At 44.7% G+C, this 16,711-nt stretch overlaps 1 protein-coding gene across 1 annotated transcript; it reads left to right on the top strand.

Moving 5' to 3' along the window:
• Window positions 1-2,039: 2,039 nt before the first annotated feature.
• LOC115081300 (glutamate carboxypeptidase 2-like) lies at window positions 2,040-16,305 on the top strand (the record flags this gene model as incomplete). Its single annotated transcript, XM_029585793.1, has 3 exons — window positions 2,040-2,327; window positions 14,356-14,481; window positions 16,297-16,305. Coding segments are annotated over 3 exons (423 nt in total), but the record flags the coding sequence as incomplete, so codon positions are not given.
• Between the last annotated feature and the right edge of the window lie 406 nt (window positions 16,306-16,711).

Below are 16,711 nucleotides of genomic sequence, written 5' to 3'. Positions count from 1 at the left end.
TAAATAATTTACTTTAGTAGGCATGTGATTAATTTAACAAATTGGGTATAAGAAAAGAAAATGCAGTTGAACCTGATAATCTTATTGAGGTTCTGCAAATGTAAATTTTACAATTTACGTACACAGGCAAAATGTCTTGGTACCCCAGTATCCTTATAATGCATGTTGAAACAACCTTTATCCTTTTTGGAATAAGTTTACTGGAGAGCTATTAGTGTATGCTTCTCTAGCAAACTTATGAAATTGAATGATTACCTAGTTCTGGCCCCAAAAGAACTTTCCCTCTGAGCAGGGCTGGCATTTGGATAGAATGAGCAGGGCAGTCATCTGGCATACTGCCAGCCCAGGATCACAACTAACACCATTTCTTGTAGTGCATGAACATGTGCGTGGCCAATAAGGGTTCCTTAGGCAGTTGTGCATGCCACATCTCAGGGAGGAGCCCTGGTGGGAGAGAGGGGAGGAGCAGTGGATGTCCTTGCCAATGCTACCACCTTTTCTTCCTACTTGAGCCAGTCATGAGAGCATGTTCAAAGCTCATGGACCAGCACTTCCTGTATGGAGTAGATGGTGGGGAAAAACAGATAGTGATGTTGATCTGTAATACTCGCCTTTGGGTTTCTTAATTCTGTGCATATTCAGCAACATGGTGAGCAAGACTTTTCGACAGGTAACTTTAGACAAGAAATTCAACAGGACTTTCCTAGGTATGTCTGCCATTGAATATACTCCCCTAAGGTTATCCAGATAAGCTTACTTGGATAATGTTAGAATAGTAGGGATGTGAATCGTTTTTCGATGATTAAAATTATCGTCCGATAATTTTAATATCGTCTTAAACCGTTATGGAACACAATACAATAGAGATTCTAACGATTTATCGTTATAAATCGTTAGAATCGTGAGCCGGCACACTAAAACCCCCTAAAACCCACCCCCGACCCTTTAAATTAAATCCCCCACCCTCCCGAACCCCCCCAAATGACTTAAATAACCTGGGTGTCCAGCGGCGGTCCGGAACGGGCTCCTGCTATTGAATCTTGTTGTCTTCAGCCGGCGCCATTTTCCAAAATGGCGCCGAAAAATGGCGGCGGCCATAGACCAACACGATTCCACGGCAGGAGGTCCTTCCGGACCCCCGCTGGACTTTTGGCAAGTCTTGTGGGGGTCAGGAGGCCCCCCCCAAGCTGGCCAAAAGTTCCTGGAGGTCCAGCGGGGGTCAGGGAGCGATTTCCCCGCGAATCGTTTCGCGAGGGCCGGCGCTCACTGAACGACCTCCTGCAGTCGATCTCCTGCCGGCGCCATTTTCCGTACGGAAAACGATTCGCGGCGGGAAATCGCTCCCTGACCCCCGCTGGACCTCCAGGAACTTTTGGCCAGCTTGGGGGGGCCTCCTGACCCCCACAAGACTTGCCAAAAGTCCAGCGGGGGTCCGGAAGGACCTCCTGCCGTGGAATCGTGTTGGTCTATGGCCGCCGCCATTTTTCGGCGCCATTTTGGAAAATGGCGCCGGCTGAAGACAACAAGATTCAATAGCAGGCGCCGTTCCGGACCGCCGCTGGACACCCAGGTTATTTAAGTCATTTGGGGGGGGTTCGGGAGGGTGGGAGATTTAATTTAAAGGGTCGGGGGTGGGTTTTAGGGGGTTTTAATGTGCCGGCTCACGATTTTACGATTTTTCACGATATTTTACCCCCCCATACGGCAACAATACGATTCCCTCCCCTACCAGCCGAAATCGATCGTTAAGACGATCGAGGACACGATTCACATCTCTATAGAATAGTGTTTGTTTCAATCAGACTTATTCAGGTAGCATTTAATATTGGTGCTATTAGGATAAACTTAAACCCTGCCCTCCTTCTTTTTACCCAGGTAAAATGTTACCAGATAAAATTTAGCTGATGAGCAAGGTGAAATGTTCAATTACAGGTTTTTGTTCAGGTAATTGAAAAGTGGGGGCCTGACGCTGCCAATTCAACTTGGTTGTGTTACATTGTATTAAATTTATATTAATAGCTCCCAATGTTTTGGTGCAGATTCTTCTCAAAGAAGCCTCACATTGCTGGAAGTCAACAAGAAGAAGTGACTTGGCAACTCACATCCATGACACATGGAAAGAATACCTTGATGGAGTTAGAATATATACCTACAACGTCTTGCTTTCGTATCCAAATGCCAGTGATCCTAACTATGTGGCAATCTGGCAAGAAAACGGCACTGAAACTGAGCAGTCATCCAAAAAAGAAAAAATTCTCACTCCAGATCAGGACGACCCCACGGTTGTGAATCCATTCAATGCCTATTCTCCAGCTGGCGATGTCTTGGTAAGGAAGGATAATTTCAATATATGTTTCTAATTTCTTGCAAAATCTTCTACAGCTTAATAGGTGGAGAATCATTTACTAATGATTTTTGTTAAGCACAATGATGCGGATTTTAAAAGGGTTACGCGCATAAGTTACGTGCGTAACCCTTAAAACCCCCCTGCGCGCGCTGAGCCTATTTGCATAGGCTCGGCGGCACGCGCAAGCCCCGGGACGTGCGTAAGTCCCGGGGCTTTGCTGGGGGGGGCGTGTCAGGGGGCGTGTCAGGGGGCGTGTCAGAGTGTCAGGGGCGGCGCGATGTTTGTGGGTGTTCCGGGGCGTGGTGCCGGCCCGGGGACATTCCGGGGGGCGTGGCCGAGGCCTCCGGTCCAGCCCCCGGGTGGGTGATGGCGCGTGCCAGTGGGCCACCAGCAGGCATAACTTTTGCGATACAGGTAGGGGGGGTTTAGATAGGGCTGGGGGGGTGGGTTAGATAGGGGAAGGGAGGGGAAGGTGGGCGGAGGCGGAAGGAAAATTCTCTCCGAGGCCGCCTCGGAGGGAACGGGCAGCGCACGCAGGGCTCGGTGCGCACAAGGTGCACAAATGTCAACCCCCTTGCGCGCGCCGACCCGGATTTTAAAAGATAACGTGCGGCTACGTGCGTATCTATTGAAATCCGTCGTACTTTTGTTTGCACCTGGTGCGCGAACAAAAGTACGTGCTCGTGCTTTTTTTTAAAATGTACTCCAATATGTTGCAATATTGTATTGCAGAGTTGCTGTAGTGTTTAATATTTGGGATATGTTGTCATTTTTGTTTCTGAAACAAAACAAAAACATTAAGATCAATATTGAAACAGTTTGTCTGGTTAAGTTCAGGCCTTATCCAGACAAACTGTGAGTTTTAAATTTCTTGCTACTCTGAATGCCTCCTACTTATCTGGCTAAAAGTTTAATGGATAACGTGGAGGTGTTCTTGGGGGGGATTCAGGGTGGAGTTAAGTTAGCCAGAAAAATTATTTGACCAACTTCAATATTCAGAGCTAGCCAGATATCTTATCTAGCTAACAGGCCGATACAGTAAAGCGCGGCCGCGGTTACCCTGTTTCTAATCCGCTTTCTACCCACAATTTGGCCGCATAAGTCTAACCCGCGATTCACTATCCGTTTTTACCAATCTTTACCGCTTTTTTAAATCGATGCGTATCCCTTTCCGCCCACGGCATGTATATGATATGTAAACAATTGGATTAGCTATTCCCTCATATACAGTAATGTGCGGCCCGATTATCACCTTTTTAACCAACTGTTTTGCCGTGTCTTTAACCCGCTAATTTACCGCCTACCCTGACCCTGGCGTTAGAGGGATGTGACAGCAATAGGCAGGCTCCATTCAAATAAGTGGGTGGGTTGGAGCAAGAGAGTAACATGGTGTGGCCTGGTTCTCCTACGCTCGGGCATCGGGTATTTCCAGTCTCTCTCCCCCCCTTCCGAAGCAAGGTGCAGGGCGAAAATCGACTCGACATGTTATTAAAGCAAATAGAAATTGTAACAAAAGTAAACTTACTGCATGCTTCCAGCAGCCCCAGTCCTCTCTCCCCTCCTCCCGAGGCGTGCACTGCGGCTCCTCTGCCTCCCGGGGGCAGCCGGCGGCGAAAGCGGCTTCCAGCAGCCCCGTCGGCGAAGGTGCATGAACGCACGTCCAATTTGGGCGCTCAAGCAGCGAAGGCGCATGAGCGCATGCTGTGACCTCGGACGTCCATCCAGGCGCTCAGGTCACGGCGTGCGCTCATGCGCCTTCGCTGCCTGAGGCCCAAATTGGATGTGCGTTCATGCACCTTCGCCGGGGGTTGCTGGAAGCCGCTTTCGCCGTTGGCTGCCCCGGGAGGCAGGGGAGCCACGGTGCACGTCTCAGGAGGAGGGGAGAGAGGACTGGGGCTCCTGGAAGCATGCAGTAAGTTTACTTTTGTTACAATTTCTATTTGCTTTAATAACGTGTCGAGTCAATTTTCACCCTGTGCCTCTCTCCCTATTGATCTCATTGAGATGATGGTGGTTACACCTGATTGGTGCCACTGGTCTCTCTTCCCTTACTCTTCCCCTGGAAATCAATGTAAATTCATTCCTCCATGGGGACACTCATTCGGGCCGATTCAGTAAAGTCCGCAGGAGAGCGGGCGAATGTCCGCTCTCCCGGCACGCGCACAGGGCACTCGCCTATGCGCGCGATACAGTATTTAAATGAGGCCCGGCGGTAGTAGAAACAGGCAAAAGGAGGCACTAGGGACACTAGCGTGCCCCTAGTGCCGCCTTTTGGCCTGGAGCGGCAGCTGTCAGTGGGTTTGACAGCCAACGCTCAATTTTGCCGGCGTCGGTTCTCGAGCCCGCTGACAGCCATGGGTTCGGAAACCGGACGCCGGCAAAATTGAGCATCCGGTTTTCGACCCGACAGCCGCCGGCCGACTTCAAATTTTTTTTTTTACTTTTTTACTCTTCGGGACTTCCAACTTAATATTGCCATGATATTAAGTCAGAGGGTGCACAGAAAAGCAGTTTTTACTGCTTTTCTGTGCACTTTCCGGTGCCCGAAGAAATTAGCGCCTACCTTTGGGTAGGCTCTAATTTCTGAAAGTAAAATGTGCGGCTTGGCTGCACATTTTACTTACTGAATCGCGGGCGGGAATACCTAATAGGGCCATCAACATGCATTTGCATATTGAAGGCGCTATTAGGTTCGGCGAGTTGGACGCGCGTTTTCCGCCCCTTACTGAATAAGGGGTAAGGGAAAACGTCCGTCGGAGCACACTGTACTGTATCGGCCCGATTGTTCTTTGATTCTTTCTATGTGAGAGACACTTCTTCCTCAAAATGATGGGAAACTGAGTCCCTGGTCCCTAGGATACTCAGATGAATCAAATAAAAGTTCTCTAAAAAAAAGGGGAAACCAAAACCAGAGGTAGGAAGGGTAGAAAAAACTTATCCTCACAACTGAAAGATTCCAATAACCATAGTCAAAATAGTGTACCCTGACTTCTTCACTTAACCCAAATCTCAATCCCTAAGACTCAAGGGTACTTCCCTTGGAAAATAAACATAACGGAGCAACAAATGACATGCTGCCCATAGGAGGGGCAACAAAAGAATTCACAACTTAAGATGGTAGCAGGGGTTTATATAGATTGATAGCTCATCATCTCCGTCTTCCACTTAGGGGAGCTAAAAACCACACTAATGCTACTGCATCTGTTTCCCTGGTATTCCCCTGTTAGGGTACATAAAATGATGGAATGGGGTTTCCCTATGGTTTAAGGGTCATCCATTCCAAATTTGTTTAGAAGGCTCTTAAAATGGTCATGCAGATAGTGGAGTAGATCTTTATGGCAATAACATGGGTAGTGTAAGACTCCATTCTCTCCTTTGACCTACTGTGCAAGAAGGATTCCCAGCAACTCCCTTCCATGAACTCTGATCCCATACATTCATTTATGCTAGCCAAAAAAAAAAAATAAATGTAGCAGACACCATGTTTCAACTTACAAACCATTAACTTTATTTTCTGGATGAACCAGCCAGCATCTATTTACACGGATGTGAAGAAGGTTACAATTTCAATGCTGAATATATCAGAAGTTCATGGGCATTCTACACCATAATCACAGATATGGCATCATTTTCTGGGAACATAACAATTACATTCCTTTGTGTTATCTATTTCTCTTAATGAACACTTTTACTCGGGACGCACATTAAGGGGATGATGCAATATCATGTGCACAAAAAAAAATGCGTCCAACCTGGATGCATGTTTTTTGAACATGCACACATCCCCTCTCTTGGGCACTTGGGGTAGATTTTTTTAAAAAGCGCGATCGCGTACTTTTGTTCGCGCAACAGGCGCAAACAAAAGTATGCAGGATTTTATAAGATACGCGCATAGCCGCGCATATCTTATAAAATCCTGGATCGGCGCGCGCAAGGCTGCCGATTTTGGGCAGCCTGCGCGTGCCGAGCCGCGCAGCCTGCCTCGTTCCCTCCGAGGCCGCTCCGAAATCGGAGCGGCCTCGGAGGGAACTTTCTTTCGCCCTCCCCTCACCTTCCCCTACCTTTCCCACCCCCCGGCCCTATCTAAACCCCCCCCCTTACCTTTGTCCCTAGATTTACGCCTGCGAGAAGCAGACGTAAATCTACGCGCGCCAGCGGACTGCTGGCGCGCCGTCATCCGACCCGGGGGCTGGTCCAGAGGCCTCAACCATGCCCCCAGGCCGGCGCAACGCCCCCGGTCCCGCCTCCGAAATGCCGCGTCCCGCCCCCAAAACGCCGCGTCGTTCGGCCCCGCCCCGACACGCCCCCTTCAAAAAACCCCGGGACTTATGCGCATCCCGGGGCTCTGCGTGCGCCGGCGGCCTATGCAAAATAGGCGCGCCGGCGCGCGAGGGCCCTGCTCGCGTAAATCCGGGCGGATTTACGCGAGCAGGGCTTTTAAAATCCGCCCGTTGATGTAATACTCAAATGAGCTGGCACACTCAAAGGGACATGCAATGAAATTTCTACTATGTTCTCTTACCCTAGCTTGATGGACTCTATAAAAGCGTCAACCACACATCAAACGAAAAAACACTGGTATATGTTTATCAATCAATATAAAATTGCCGAACCACAAAAGCAGATTCATGAATCAGTTATTTATTTGTAGAACCTCAGAGCTACTTGAGAGTGTTAGAAAATACAAACTCAAAATACAAATACCATCAAGCTAGGGTGAGATAACATATTACAAAATTTAATCTTTGTGAGACTTTCCTCACCCCAAATGATGTCAGATCTTCACCAGTTTGTACTGTGCTGTTTGTATATCTCACACTACATGCAAAACTGGCCCCTAAAACCTAAACCACCACTTCACCTCGACCTATTAGATGGCCCTCTTACAGAGATATAAATAGGTGCACACAGTGAAGCCCTCCCTAGAGGTTCTTCTCCTCTCTCTCTCTCTCTCTCTCTCTCTCTCTCTCTCTCTCTCTCTCCCTTCCTCCCCCCCCCCTCCTCCTCCATATTGGTGAATGTGCTGTCAAAACAACAGATTTGAGTCAATCCAGACATTGAGATTTCTTATACAAGAACAGACTGGGAAGGACAGATCATTGATCTTAATTGCTGTACATTAAAGCTTTGCATGGACTGATTTTCTTTGAATTAGAACAAACTCTGTTTTAGCCATATTCAGGGCAAGTTTATTAAAGAATAGCTATTTCTGTACTGTGGATAATCAAATCTCCAGAATTTTCTCACTAGTCAAGTTGACTGCAAAGGAAGAATTGTATATTGTCCACATAGATTTTATAGCCTTTGCAAATGTTGGCTAAAAGTTTACATATTGAAGCTATATAGATATTAAAAAGCATAGAGGATAACTCCGACCTTTGTGGTACGCCTGTCTTCATGGGAGACCAAAGCGATCTATCATTGACATTTCCAGTCCTGACTTGTTGGGTGTACCTGAATAAATAAGACTCAAATCAAGACAGATCCATACCAGCAAAGCCACATTCCTTAGGATGGTATAATAGGATGTGGTGATCATAGGTATCATAGGCAGAAGAAATGTCAGGTAATACAAGCAATGCCCAGAATCCAAGCCTCGTCTAAACAAATGAAGTAAAGAAATCATGAGGAGGTCAGGGTCAGATAGCCCCCTTTCCCTTGACTTGTCAGGTAATGCATTGGCAGTTCTCCCTACCTGTCTTTTATTAATGCTGGCATAAATAAAGTATCACAAAAACAGTCATACCACCCAGGTATAACCACAACTCTTAACTTTATTTCTGGATTTTACAACCTGCTCCTATATACATTTTAGCATAGGATAAACATTCAGTACTGAATACAGAGATGGTAAGTTTGATACCGGCATGTGGGCACACATATATGCGCGTATGCCAGCTCACGCCAAAGGACGTGGCCATTTTATAAATTACGCGCGTGGTATAAAATAGGCTGTATGCGTGTACATGTGCACACAATTTTAAATGGATGCGCATAATGTGTAAGTGGGGGGATTTCAGTAGACATTTGCACTGACGCAATTACCATTTTCCCTAGTTTGCTCCCTATTCATCCAGGTAAGGGATTGGACTTCTTAACTTCCAGGTTAAAGAGCCTTTCTTTTTAACCTGTTAGCACCAACCCTTAAAACCCCACTGACTAGCCTAGAATGTTTTATTTTATTACATACGTGCCATCCATAACAGCATACCTGGCAACTTTTGAGTTCTGCTCACCCTGAGATTTCTCAAGATTAGCGGGGGTGGGGGGAGGAAAGCTGGTATTGCGACAACACACTTTCTCTCTTCCCTCCCCCAACAGACAACAACAGGTATTCTTTACCACGGGCCCCTGCAATCCTCATACATAGAGCCGGTGAAGACCAATGTAACACCGCCCCCTCCTACCCAACCCACCCTGAGTTGAAAGTGGCCGTCTACCAGTGGTACATATCAATAAAATCACGTTCTCCCTTGTATAGTGCGCTCTCTCTATCTCCTCTCTTCTGCACTGCTGTTGCTGAAATCGTCATTGTGCACCCGGAGATTTTATGGTCCTGCCCAGAAACCCAGCAATTTGTCTAAATTTACGGAGCCTCTGGGCTAAATCTAGGTATGCATTACAGTAGTAAAGTTATGCGGCAGGGGACCCCTGCTGTGCTTGTGCACATAAATACTTACGCACACATATCATGTTAAAGTCCCAGAATGCCCATGCTCTGCCACTTTTTTGCAACTTTTTATTTGTGCATCTACTGGGAGATACATGCATATATGGGTGACTTTTAAAATATGCTCAGTGTGCGCTGGTCAGACATACTTATGTATCTTCTGGTTTTGGTGCACGCTGGGCTTTAAAAATTCTCCGATAAAAGTTCATAGGATACACAGTCAGAGTAAAACATACGTAAACCCCTTCTTTGGAGGTAGTATCCTCCTAAGGGCCCACAACGGATTTATTTCTTCAGGGGCTGCTCCAGATAACCATTCCATTCCACACTGACTCTTATTCCCTGGGAGGTTACTCTTTTTATGGGGGGAAGCTCTCGCTTATGGCCCAGATGCTGAGAAAAGGTCATCAATGAGTATATGGTCATTTTGTGCTTCCTGTGAGGTGAGAGGCTGTAATAATTCAGTCAGGACCAGGTCTGGGTGTTTACTGATTGATAATAATAAATTAAAGTCCATTATCCAGAAGTGTGAGTCTGATTGATGGTACATTCATGATTTTCCTTAGTAGGTAGGTATCCTTAATCCAGACCTCTGGGTAGAGCCCATGGTTATATTAATTGTACAAACTCTCCCAGTGGCTGTTCAGTAGGGATGTGCAGACCAAAAGTTTAAGTTCATAAGTCCATAAGTCGAAAGGGGGTCCCATTGCGGTCAATATGGACATATGGAGAATTCCATAAGTTGAGTCTATGTCCATATGTGCAAATAAAAATTTTTAACCCCTCACCCTCCTTAATCCCCCCCCCAAGACTTACCAAAACTCCCTGGTGGTCCAGCGGGGTCAGGATGCCATTTCTGAACTCCTTTGCAAGGAGCACGTGACGTCGGCGTCACGTCGGAGTGACGCGGCGTCATGTGATTCCCCGCGGGTTCGCTCCTGGATCCTCGTTCAACCCAAAAGGAACTTTTGGCCAGCTTGGGGGGGCCTCCTGACCCGCGGGGAATCACGTGACGCCGCGTCACTCCGACGTGGCGCTGACGTCACGTGCTCCTCGCAAAGGAGTTCAGAAATGGCGTCCTGACTCCTCGCTGGATCACCAGGGAGTTGTGGTAAGTCTTTGGGGGGGATTAAGGAAGGTGAGGGGTTTAAATTTTTATTTTGGATCAACAATCGCGATTTCCAACGTATTCAACATAGCTATGTTGAATAAGTTGGAAATCCGATCGTTTTCGCCTCATCACTTTTTAAGTTAAAAAAAAAAAAAGTTGCGTTTTACCTATAAGTTCAAAACGAATGCACACCCCTACTGTTCAGGAATCCTATAAAGGAGTCTTCAAAATCACTTAAAAAATTGTACCTTTGGTCATCTTCTTCCTCGGACACCCAGCCTGTCCTGGTTCTTGGTTCTGGTGGAGATCTGTTTGGAGTCCTCTGCTCTTGATCTTCTTTCATAATTTAGTTGTTACTTTAGGGGATTTCTCTTGGGGGAAAATCTTTGGGATCAAGTTAGTTTTCAACTCTGAAATCCCAGTGGGGAAGGGGATCCAAAAATCTCCCCACTTTTCTTAAGTCCAAATAATACTTTCAGATGTTAAACTGGATATCTTCTTTACCCTTACTGTCTCTCCCAGTGCTTGCCTATCTAGGATTTGAAGTAGGCTCACAGGTCTTTGGTTCCCTGTAGAGAGCTCCTTCACCCCAAAGGGGTATCAGGCTTAAAATCTATCTCTCTGCAAAATAGGAGAAGGACCCTCAGGCAGGGAGTAAACAGAGAGGTGTCACTTCTAAAAGAAACTCCTTTGGTGAGACTGGGAGGCCTCACCAGAGTGTGGAAAAAATATATCTTGCTCTCTGACCTCTCTCTACCTGAATTCCACGATGTCTTAAAATGGCTGGGCTAAATACTCTTCAGGCATCCAATCCACTCTCTTCAAGTGAGAGGGACTGAGTGGTATGGATGGCTTCTCATTAAAGTGTGTTCTAAGGGACAGTGATATCTGGTGGCAAGACTCGATAGGGGTGCCAAACATACATTACTAAAATCTACATGGTACTCTAAAGTTTGTAATACCGTTCTCTCAGTTTACACTTGAACAGAATTTAGTACTTTTATTCCTCTATTATTCCATCTTTCCTTCTCTCAACTTTGGGACATGAAGCTTATATTCCTGAGTACCCCTCCGGTCACTAACACCCTACTACAAGGGCTACTCATAACCTCATGACCTCAGGATCTATCTTCTGTTGTCCTGGGCCTCTACTTGGACAATATGTAGGATTCTCCAGTCTCCTCCATACTCTAGTTCTCTTTGGAAGTTCCCCTTATTTCAGGACACTCCTTCTCCTCCAAGATTTCTCTTCTTCGTGGGCAGAATCGCCTCTCCTCCAAATCCTCTTCCCATCAGTTTCTCAGGTGGAGGACTGCCTCAGGACTTTTCCCTGGTGGGTGGGGGAATCCCCTGCAAGACACATTCCATACTGGAGGGATCCCCAGGCTTCACCAGCCCATAGGCTGGCTACTCGAGGACAACTATATCTCTTTCCCAGCTCCATCCTAAAAAGAGCTACTACTGCCAATTTGACCCAGAATTGTACCTTCCAGGAACACCACCCAACCAATCAAAGCATCTCATACATTTAAGGGGACAAGATCACCATAAACACTCCAACTCAGATGCCTATACTCATACCAATAACCAATAAAAGTATTATACCAAATACCATCCAGTGGTCAGGTTCAAACATACAAACATTTATAACACTCCAGAACATGGAAATTCCTATGTCTCCCCAACCCAAAATATATTACTAAACTGGAAAGGGACACAGATTTGGGGATTGCCCCATAAAATAATGTAAACAATCCTAAATGTAGCCTACCCAGCCATCACTCTCACTAGGAAAGTGATGAGGCACATTACACAACCCATAAAATAACACTTCCTCCCAATTTAATATAAATAGCAGAATATAAATGCAAAGCATATAAAAAATACATAATAAAATAATTAACAGCATCATAGTAAATATACTAAAACACATTAATCCCACCCCCATCCCCAGCAAGTCCAAACCCCCAATTCCTCAGACATTATGCTGTTTACTGGATACTTCTATGCTATCACAAAATGGAGTCTGTGATTGAGCCAAGGACTCTGACAAATCTATATAATGTTTTGGACATCCAGACCCTGAGATGTAATTATGAGAAAGGACACACAATAGCACTTCAGAGCACTTTTTTTTAAATAAAACATTTTTATTAATTTAAAAAAAAAATTATTGTAGGATAGTAAACCGACATTTGAATGCATGATGAAACTTCTTAGAGGTCAAACTAGGGCAGTCTTTCTAATGTTTCTTTGGGATTAATAAAACAATTGGTATTTCCTAATTTGATGTTTTCCTAACAAGCGGGCCAATTCAGTAAAGTCTGCAGGAGAGCAGGTGAACGCCTGCTCTCCCAGCGCGCGCACAGGCCACTCGCCTGTGCGCGCGATTCAGTATTTAAATTAGGCCCAGCGGTAGAAACGGGAAAAGGAGGCGCTAGGGACACTAGCATGTCCCTAGCGCCTCCTTTTGGCATGGAGCGGTGGCTGTCAGCGGGTTTGACAGCCGTCGCTCAATTTTACCGGCGTCGGTTCTCGAGCCCGCTGACAGCCATGGGCTCGGAAACCGGACACCAGCAAAAATGAGCGTCCGGTTTTCGACCCATTTAAAAAAAATGTTTTTTTTTTTTTACCCTTCGGGACCTCCGACTTAATATCGCCATGATATTAAGTCGGAGGGTGCACAGAAAAGCAGTTTTTACTGCTTTTCTGTGCACTTTCCCGGTGCCGGAAGAAATTAGCGCCGACCTTTGGGTAGGCACTAATTTCTTAAAGTAAAATGTGCGGCTTGGCTGCACATTTTACTTACTGAATCGCGCGGGAATGACTAATAGGGCCATCAACATGCATTTGCATCAACATGCATTTGCATGTTGAGGGCGCTATTAGGTTCGGCGGGTTGGACGCGCGTTTTCCGCCTCTTACTGAATAAGGGGTAAGGGAAAACGCTAGTCCAATGGCAGGTTAACAGTGAGCTCCGTCGGAGCGTACTGTACTGTATCGGCCCAAAGGTGAATTAATTTTTCAGATCAATTCTAAAATGATTTCATGTGGTGATCTTTCACTGTCCAGCTCCTCTCTGGACACTGGTGTATACCCATCCTTTTGAAAGCTGTCATTCTGGGATCTAGAGGAAAAAAACAAAGAAATGGATGCCACAAGATAGTCCTTTTCAACGTTTAATCAAGGAGACGTAAAATTCTTATAAACGTCTCCTTGATTAAACGTTGAAAAGGACTATCTTGTGGCATCCATTTCTTTGTTTTTTTCCTCACGGCTGTACTGGATCGCCTACCCTGCTTTTTTTGGGCCCATTCTGGGATCTAGAACAGGGGAGAAACTGTATCTATGTTGTGAAGACTCTAGAGTGGATAGGACTGGACAGGCTAACATGCTAAGAACCAGGGCACCCAAGTTTAAGTCCTGCTACTATCACCCAAAGTGACCTGGGGAAAGTCTTTTATATCCTGAGGCAAACCCTTTGGGGCAAGTCATCATTCTGGTTGTACAGAATTTATTGTATGGCTGGTTTAGGCCTCCTTATAAAGGCTGAAATAAATAAATCTGTCAGAGCTTTTCAAAATAATATGAATAATAACTTCCTTTTATATTGCTGTCTTACATAATTAGTAATCTTTGTTTTTTTATATACCACTTTTCATCTAAGAAGAGTTTCTGTGGATTTATTCTATTTTATTTTTTAGATGTGCTTTTTAATTTGCTCTATATGTTTTGACAAAATATGTTTTTAGTTCATTTATGTAATTGTTAGAATAGTATCAGTACTGGAAAGTAAAAAATATTTATGAATGTTTTTAATTAACTGCTATGACTTTGGAATAGCGGTAGATACATGTTTTATAAATAAAGTGCTTTCAGCTCCATAACACCTCAGCCACCTCTAGAATTTAGCTTTTTTCAATGCTTAAGAACTAACATTAGGAGAACTGGGAGATGGAGGAATGATCTTATTACCAACTTACAGCTGTGAAGCAGGGGAGATAAGGTGATTTGTTAATGGTGAAAGTAGACACATAAGACTTTTAGAGTCACCTTACCTCTAGTGCTGTACTCTTTCTACTAGACTAGATCACAAATACCTTCCTGAAAAAAACACTTAGCACCAAAATAAAGCTGAAATTTTTAAGTACAACGGATTAGAAAGAGACAGAAAAATCATGTAATGACATTATCTATCATCTTAACTCTGGTTTAATTTGTCTTCAGGGTGACCTTGTTTATGTTAATTATGGCACCATAGAAGACTTTATGTATTTGACAAGGAATTTATCCATGAATCTGACTGGGACAGTAGCAATAGTGCGATATGGAAAAATATTTAGAGGAGACAAGGTAAGTCTTTGCTTCACTTGTATATACTAAAAGCTTTCAGACTTATATTACTTAGGATTATCAGGAATTTTGGTTGAAACTAAAGGGGACCCAGCAAAGGGAGGCAAAATAGCATAAACTCCAACTAAATAATATAGCAAAAAATAAAGTTGGAGGAAAAGGCTCAACATAACAAAGAATCAAATTTGAGGATATCCATAAGGAATATGCATGATATAGATTAGATTCACCTACAATGGAGGTAGTGCAGGCAGATCTATCTCTTGCCTATTCATTGTGGATATCTTACAAACCAGGCCTGCTTGTGGCTCTCAAGGACTGGCGTTAACCACCCTTGTTAAAGAGGGCAATTTTCAATAGATTTTTAGCAGGTATATGGATAAAAGTATGCATGGAGATCAACAATGCATATGCTTTACTTTTAGCTGGGGGAAAGTAGTCAAATTCAGAGGTGGAATTAGGCTGGCAGATGTAACAATGCATGCAGCTTTTGCATTGTGAAAACTATGGGCCTGATTTTAAATCACCTACTTGCGCTGGGCCAATTTTCAAAGGCCCGGCCATGCGTGTAAACCCCCAGGACGTGTTTAAGTCCCGGGGTTTGTGAAAGGGGCGGTCCAGGGGCGGGGCTAGAGGCAACCGGCACAGCGGCATTTGCCGGGGGTTTGCGTGCCAGCAGGGTGCTGGCACACGCAACTCACTCCTGCTCGAAGCAGGCGCAAAAGGTAGGTAAAAGATTTTGGGGGTTTAGGATAGGGATACGGGGAGGGCAAGATAGGGGAAGGGAAAGGGAGGTCAGGCTAGGGGGTTGGGAAGTTCCATTCCCAGTCCAGTCTCCCCCCCCCCCTTGCGTGCGCCAACCTAGTATTTTATAATATGCTTGCGCTGGCGCGTGCACATGTTATAAAATCATGCATCCATGTGTGCATGCTGGGTAGAGCATGTACATGGACGTGCGCGTGCAATCTTTTACAATCTACCCCTAAATGCATTGTCTGGCAATTTGCCAGGGAAAACATATTTGCAGAAAAAGCAGCTGTAAATTTCTGCTGGTACTTGTTCCTTGGACACATTTCAAAGGGAAAATATGCCTGCATGGACTAAATGTCACAGTTCCAGAAAGAAAATTCAAAATCTCTTACATGGATCACGTTTCACTGCAAACGATTGCCTAAGGGAGAAGTAAAAAAAGACTATCCAAGCAAAGCTTGGAATGCCAAATCTTTCTTTAAAAAAAAACCAAACAAACTTTTGTGAGTCAGAGTGACATTTTGATAAAATGTCATGTACTCTGCATGTGAACAGCGATAGGTTCAGCATTAGTAGAAATCATTAGATGCAGATACCTGCCCCATGTGTGTGCCTGCAGCACTGTTTCTGATTACACATATTATACCTCCTAGTTGCTTCTTTGTTCTTTTGAACCTTTTCCTCCAACTTTATTTTTTGTTTTGCTAAAACTAAAGGTGGCTATTTTCAAAACAAAGTATTTGGGTACAATTTTCAAAAATCTGCATGCTCTTTTCCTTTCCAAATTGCCTGTGGGGTCAATGGACTTTGCACCTAAATTTGGCTAGGAATGGTACGTGCACATTTGAAAATGCAATGTAGATGTGCTGCTTCCTAATCCCAGCCAAAGCATGCTCCTAGTAATGCCTCTTTTTAATCTGGCTCTAGAAGGATGTGATCTGTGGAACCCTATACGTACTTTTAGCTGGGTTAAAGGCGGGCAATCTTCATAGTCCTTTTACCCAGGTAAAATGGCAGCTGGCCAGATAAATGGGTTTTGAAATTTGTTTTCTTATGCATTAACAGCCCTATTGACAAAGTTGTGTTACCATGGACAATGCATGTAATTAATAAATTGGTCCTCTTAGAAATAATGAACACTGGGTAAACTAATGTGTTTTCATGCATTAACATGGTAACACAGCTTTGTGAATAGGGCTGTTTGTGTTCCATGTTGGAAGTGGAGGGCATGTTCTAGGGGGGTCTATGCATGGAGTACAAATCAACTAAATGAAATGAAAACGTGTTAACCAGTGGAGGAACTGAGGATTTTTCTTTGTCTCTCAGATCCTATCCAGGATATTTTGGTGACTGTGATATATTTTAGTGGACCAGCAAATCTTTTATACAGCATTTCTAAATGATGTACATTTGGCACCTAACCAATCTCTTTATTATGTTTGCAAGAATGATAGGTTATATACATGACATCTTTTGTATT

This window comes from Rhinatrema bivittatum, unplaced genomic scaffold, assembly GCF_901001135.1.
Source record: "Rhinatrema bivittatum unplaced genomic scaffold, aRhiBiv1.1, whole genome shotgun sequence".
Classification (NCBI taxonomy): domain Eukaryota; kingdom Metazoa; phylum Chordata; class Amphibia; order Gymnophiona; family Rhinatrematidae; genus Rhinatrema; species Rhinatrema bivittatum.
This window is presented reverse-complemented; position numbering and strand designations above follow the sequence as displayed.